The following is a 7,283-nucleotide window of genomic DNA, read 5'->3' on the forward strand; positions in this document are numbered from 1 at the left end:
CCCGAAGAAAAACAAAAAATATTATTGTGATGTAAAAAATTAAAACTTTTGTGTAATAATTTTATATTCCATTTTTTTTTTTTTTAATTATTTACGTCTAATTTGAGTCTTACGGCGTAAAGCAAAGATTTAATAGTGAAACGGTAGTTTTGGATTTATTTATTTATACAAATGTGTTTGTTAAATTAATATTATTTATGCCATTTTCCAAATTCAAATTTTAAATATATTGACATAAATACGAATCCTTGCAATCATATATCATCAAATATACTAAAAGTGTAATTGTCTCAGCATATATTGGTTTTTTTGTATTTTCTAATTAAAATGGCTGTATGTAAAATATTTTATATTTTTGTTCTTTGGTTTAATTTTTCTACAGCATTAGAATACAGGGAATTAAATTGTAATTTCTCCAAGTACATTTTGAATTATTTTAAACATAATGAAAAATACTTGCTAAAATTAGAAGAGGAAAAAACAAATATTTTGATTAGTGATTTACAAATATATGGACGAGCTATACAATCTCATGGTGAAATTGTAATTGCGATGTTAGAAGCTTTAAGATCAGAAGATCGAGTAAATTATACATCATCTCTAATGAATGTAAATTTATACTTGAATAACGTTTCAGGATCTGTGGAGATGAACTTTAAAAGTAAAAATGGTAAATTTGATGATTCGAATAGAATATTAAATTTACTAGAAGGATTTTTGATGATACATAAAGCTATAGTAAAACGTTTGGAATATTTTGTGTACAATACATGTTCTGATGTATCTTTTGAGGAAGTATTTACGAATTGCCCAGATTTCAATAAGGAAAAAGATTATAGAATTAAATTTCTCCCTGATATAGTAGAAAAACTAAAAAACAGGTTGTCTATTAATGACTTGCAACTCAAAGATGAAAGATTGAAATTAAAACACAGTGAAGTATTTAGAATATTGCAATTAGCAATGAAAAATGATTGTCGATGGGATTTCCATCCCAAAAAATTGTTATACTACGATTTAATGATGGGACAGCAAAAATTTGATGAACGAAATCTCATGTCAGGTGTACAATATAGAAAATTACCAGAAGTAAAAGATTGTCGGGCCGTTAATGTTTTAGACCATTTAAAATATGCACCACTTAAATATAAGTGTCCCGATGATTCTTATGTAACACTTTTTGACGTGTTTCGTTACATGAAATACAATTTTGATTCAAATCAATTACAAGGATATCAACAGCTAGTGTTAGCTTCAACTATTAGGCCAATTTTATTAGTTTTCCGTATGTATATATCATTTTTAAAGAGGATTAATGATTTTTGCAAATCTGTATCGCATAATTATATTAAAAATAAAATGAATGAAATCCGTAATAAAATGGCAGAAATTGGTCCAATAATAATTAACCAAATTAAATATTTTAAAGATACAAATCTTCTTCAACCACAACCGATAATCTATTTAGATAAACTTTGCAATTATATTCGTACCATTTGTTATGGAGATATATCTAATATAAATCATTTATTGAATTACATAATGTTATCTACGAAGTGCTTTTTTCGAAATAATATATTAAATGCTTATGATGGTTTAATAAGGGAATATGAAATTACAAATTATAACACTATTGTTCAACTGTATAACGAGTTTTCCCAACTTGTTGATGTAATGTCAACATACATAATCGAATTGGACAAATACAAGGAATCCCTTATTGCAGTGAATAAAACACGAAATATACATTCTTTATACTTCGGAAGAGTGTCTAATGCCATTTTTAATCCCAAATCAGCCATGATAAGTAAGTTCAAATTTTTCTAAACATTAATTTAATAATAGCTTTCAAAGTTAAAACCATTATATTACTAGATACATATGATTAAAATTACATATGTCAAAAATATACAAATTTATAAAGCATATAATTGTAGATAATGTTTAAATCTAAGAAATTGGTGGATAATTACAAAAGCTACATGATATGTTATTTCCTAAATTATATCTAGATTAGTAATTCTTAAATTCAAAAATATAATATAAAATTAAAGACCTTTAAAGTGAAAGTTTATAATAAAAAAAAAAAGAATTAATTACAATAACTTTATCTCAACTTTCAAGTTTGAAATTGACATTATTAAATAGAAAAAATAAAATTTTTAAGATTAATATGCAATCAGGGAATTTTATAATTACTACTTACAGTACATTTATCACAAAAGTTCGACTTTTTTTTATATTTTTATCATAATAGATCACTTAAATAAAAATCATAGTAATCGTTTCTAATTAACTTTTGGTGTTAAAAAAGATTCTACAATGGAAATATTCAGAACTTAATTAATTTTAGTGATTTACTTTAACTAAAAGAACCAATAAAAAAAAAGTTTTTAAAAAGATTAATTCAATTAAGCTTAACATAAAATTTTATTATAATTGTAAAACCCCATTATTAAATTCAGGTGAAACTAAAAATCATTTTTTTTTTTAATCTATGATTTATATAGCAACATGTTACAAAAAAATTTGGAATATTATAGACTGGTAGTAGCACACACAAATAGAGTTAAAAAATTAATAAATTATAAAGTAAAATTATTTACTTTTGTAGTTGAATAATTTTATCATATCAAATCTAATTCGACAATAAATACTTTAAAAACATAACAAATTAATGATTTTAATTGTCTTTATTGGGAGAGCTGGTTAAGTATCTTTTTATTTAATTAAGGGATTTTTTTTCAATTTTTGAGGGTAATATCTTCAACTAAATACGAATTGTAATCATTTGACGTATCGTTGAAAAAATTAGGTTAAGTGAGGGTATAAAAATAACTCGCGGGCTCAAAAAAAAACACATAGTAAAATAATATTAACATGAATAAAAAATTTCTTCTGACGAGGGGAGACTATAGTGATGCGATCCTTGATATTTATTGAAGTTATTGAATCTAAATGAGATAAAAATCAAATGAGTTAAACATTTTTTTTAACCGAAAAAGAATTTAAAAAAAATCAGTGCGACAGTCGTTAAAGATCCAAGTGTTACAGTCTCAAAAACCGTACGTCTCATTCGTCACTTAATAAAAATGGAAATTTAGCTAGTTCAAATTTTAAAGTTATTTTTCTCGACTTCAAAGAAACAAAAAAATTGAAATATAACTAATTTTTTATACTATGTCATTTAGATTGATATAATATTTATGAAAATCAGTGTAATCCCCTTATAATAAAATAAAATACAAAACCAAGAATTTTAACACAATAATAGCATATTTTTGAATACGGTAGCTATTTTCATCAAGAAGAAAATTTATATTTCGAAATTTTTTTTTTTTCATAATTAAGTATATAATATAAGCTTTTATTTAAGATTAAATAAAACTGTAAATATTTTCGGAACATTTTCAAAAGTTAGTTTTCGTAAAAAAGTTGCTATTTTAAAACCCCCATGTATAGAATAAGTATTAGATTTTCAAAAAAAATAATATCAAATGAAAGAAAGTTATCTAAGGTGTCAATACAAAAAAATACTATTTTGTTTTTGTTAATATTTCAATAAGTTATGGTAGTTTTAAATACAAAAAACTTCACAATAGGAGCTGATTTTTTTTGCAAACATTACATTTTTTGCTTAATTTCGGTATCAATTTACTCATAGACGATAAGGTGTCGGCACAAATTATTGTTTTTCATTTTATAGTACATGACAAAACCTTTGATTTGATATATATTTAAGGAACGCAGTGTTTCCGGAACATTTTCAAAAGTTAAGTAGAAAAAGTTAGTTCTTGTAAAAAAGTTACTATTTTAAATCCCCCCCCCCGTGAGCAGGTTAAGTGTTAGATTTTGAAAAAAATTATATCAAATAAAAGGGAATTATCTAAGGTATTAATATAAAAAAAATTGAAATAATTTAAAAAATTAGCGATTTTATATTTGTAATTTTTTTGAGATTTCCCCCATTTACGGGGAACGAAGGAAATTTTTTCAATTTTTGAAGGTAACGTTTTCAACTAGATATGATTTGTGATATTTTGACGTATTGTTGAAAGAAATCGGTCCAGTGAGAGCTGAGAAAAACTTGTAACGGATATAATAATAATAAAAAAAAACACATTATAGTAAAATTAATACCTTCACAGCTTCGCATCGAAGCTAAAAAAAATTCGATACACAGTCCCGGATGGGACTCATCCGAAAACGGGGATCTCGGCCCCGTAAAATGGCCGACTCCGTGTTGAAATTTACTGCACAATAACAAAAGTCACACACTAAAAAAATGTTGGCTGCACACACACAGCAGAGTACCACGACGGTGGTTCAAAGGAAATAGAAACGTCAATCTTTTTACACACCGGGCGAGACACACCGACGACGACGATCACGTTTGGGAGAGGGTATCGGCCTAACAATTTACAGAATAGAAAAAAAGATAAAAGTAAAGGACAATATTAAAATTATACAGATATTGACAGTGGTGGCCAGTGTATGTGTCATATAAGGAAAGATTATTAAATTGATAAAGAATATTGTGTGTACAGCGATTACCTTGACAGAAACAGTACAGTTTTCTGATTACACTCATTAATTAAAACTTAAGTTTTTTAACATTTTAACGAGAGAACCTAAAAGTATCGTAAGTTTAATTTTATAATAAGTAAAAATTATGTACAATAATCGCTGTTAATAGATTATTTAGTATAGTACGAAAATCATCAATACCATGCCCTCTATCTTAATTATTTTAGGTCAGTTCTGTCTTTAAAAATCTCCACGTAAAATTTGAATTTAGTAACAGAATTTCATAGATTTAAAAGCGAAAGTCTATTGATCTGTGTTATAATTATAGTAGCGTAGAGTTTTTTTTTTGTTAAAGAGCCGAGCAAGTTATTATTAAATTTATCTTTAATTATTTTTTAGATCGCTTATGTAGCCAAAATATATACACTGAAATATATAATATGGAAAATGCTGAATCTAACGATGATGTAGAAAACAACATTAATATGGTAAATCATGATAATGACAACGACGAAAAACAAACAGATAACCAAAATATTGATGAAACATCAAAACTTAAGACTCCACTGCCAAAATATATGATCGATTACATTCTATTCATATAATATTCATATGTAAGTTTGGTTTTAATTTTGTAACTGTTATTTTTATTTATCAATCATATATATTTATGACATTTATAATATTATACATTTCAATGTTAATTTTATCTCGAATAAAATAAATTATTTCAAGTTTGTAAATAGGATTTAATTATATATATATATATATATATATTATTTTTTTGACAGTTTTTAGTGGTCCCATTATGAGTTATACAAAATAATAATTTTATCATTAACGATATAATTAACCTTCTTTTTCCTTCCCTTAATTCCAAGTTCTTGTGTTCGGCCACTCTTATATTAAACTTCCGCTTTTACGATCTCTCACATCATCTACGCACACATCAGCCTTCCTTATATCGCATTCAATAAAATCCCTGCATCTCTTTTTTGGTCTTTCTCTACCTCTTCTATACTCCCTCTTATATGTTCATTCCTATCTTCTTTAGTCACTCCACTCATCTATATAAGCATTCTCATCTCTACTATACTCATTATTTGCTCTACTTTTTTGTCAACAAACCAAAACTCTGAACTATACATCATAGCTGGTCTCACTACAGTCTTATAGAACTTACCTATTAGTTTCATTGGAATTCTCTTATCGCATAACACACCAGACGTTTCAGTTTTATCACTGATCTTCACATTTCATCTACCATATGTATTCCTTTGTCAAACTCGTACTCTACATCTTACTTCTTTTTGTTCTTAATCCCTTTTCTCAATAGCTATTCTCCACATCTCTAGCCATTAATTAGTTTCTTCCTATTAATACTACAGGTCGAGATAAATATTTTTTGGTTTATCCCTTATACCATTTAAAAGTATAAACTTTGATTTTTCAAATGGGAATATGTACTTTGAATTTAAATAAATATTTAAGGTCTCTCGTTTCCTATAAATGAGGGAAATCTCAAAAAAATTATAATTTTTCAAAACGGTAAATGTTAAATTTTTTTTTCTTAAAACTACTATATGATTTTCAAAAATGAATGAAGCCAAATCATTTATTTTTGTATAAAATCCTTAGATATTTCCTTTTTATTACATATAATTTTTTTGAAAACCTGACTATTTACTTGCCCACAGGGGGGATTCAAAATAGCAATTTTTTACAAAAGTAGAATTTTTAATTTTGAAAATGTTCTTGAAATACTACGTCTTTTAAATAAATAAAACTTATGTAAGATACTATAAATTCAAAAAAAATATCCCAACGACCTATCTTCTATGATGGCCGTCGAAGTCGAACAAATTTATTAATTATTTATTTAAAATATTACACTTATATATTAAAATAAAACATATCTACAGATTTTCATCGAAACATTTCTTTTATGATAGTGATTATGATCACTGTCAGATATTATCTATACTTGCCTAAACTATGCCACGTCCACACTGTACTGCAACTCCACTGTGCTACCGTTTTTTTATATATTAATTTTTTAACATTATTTGTGTGTTCCACTACCAGTCTACAATATTCCAAATTTTTGGTAACATATTATTGTATAAACCATTTCTAAAAAAATGATTTTGGATTTCACATAAATTTAACAATGAATTTTTACAATTATAATGAATTTTTATAATACGCTATTTTGAGTAGATGTTTTAAAAACTTTTTGGTTTTTTTTTTTTTTTTTAGTTACGGATGGAAACTAAAAAAGTGCGTTTTTTTTTATGTCTATCCATACAAATTCTCAATTCAATACAATTTTGATGATCAATGCGTTAAATGAACCGATTTTAATCTAGTTGAGCTAATAGTCATCAAATATTGGAAAAAATCTCTTAATTTTAAAAATTTAAACTAGTATAAATATAATAAATTGAAATTTTTATGAAGTATTATTTCTAAAATATGATGTCTATACCATTGATAGTAAAGGCTATATGTTTGCTAATATCGTCATAAAAAAAAAATTAGCTAACTTAAAAATTAAATTAAAAAAATTTGAATCTTTAAATGTTTATATCTAATAATAAACAATAAAAATTTGTTAACATATATAAAATATTGATGACAAGCACGCGTGTACGGGTACGAAAACCAAAAATAAAATTATACAAGAAAATATTGTTATCGTCGAGTGGTGAGCGGGGTGAGGTGAATGCTTTACGACAGTCTAGTCTCAAGGCCAT

The 7,283-nt window shown here is 25.7% G+C and overlaps 1 protein-coding gene across 1 annotated transcript; it reads left to right on the plus strand.

Annotated features, from left to right (window-relative positions):
• The first annotated feature begins 49 nt into the window (after positions 1-49).
• Positions 50-6,982, plus strand: LOC126907901 (uncharacterized). The gene is made up of 3 exons (XM_050689561.1): positions 50-1,807; positions 4,927-5,141; positions 6,787-6,982. The coding sequence occupies exons 1-2, from the start codon at positions 328-330 to the stop codon at positions 5,130-5,132; spliced, it is 1,686 nt and encodes a 561-aa protein (XP_050545518.1). The 5' UTR covers positions 50-327; the 3' UTR covers positions 5,133-5,141; positions 6,787-6,982.
• Positions 6,983-7,283: the final 301 nt, after the last annotated feature.

The sequence above is a fragment of the Daktulosphaira vitifoliae genome, unplaced genomic scaffold (assembly GCF_025091365.1).
Source record: "Daktulosphaira vitifoliae isolate Bord-2020 unplaced genomic scaffold, ASM2509136v1 Scaffold_5, whole genome shotgun sequence".
In the NCBI taxonomy this organism is placed as follows: Eukaryota; Metazoa; Arthropoda; class Insecta; order Hemiptera; family Phylloxeridae; genus Daktulosphaira; species Daktulosphaira vitifoliae.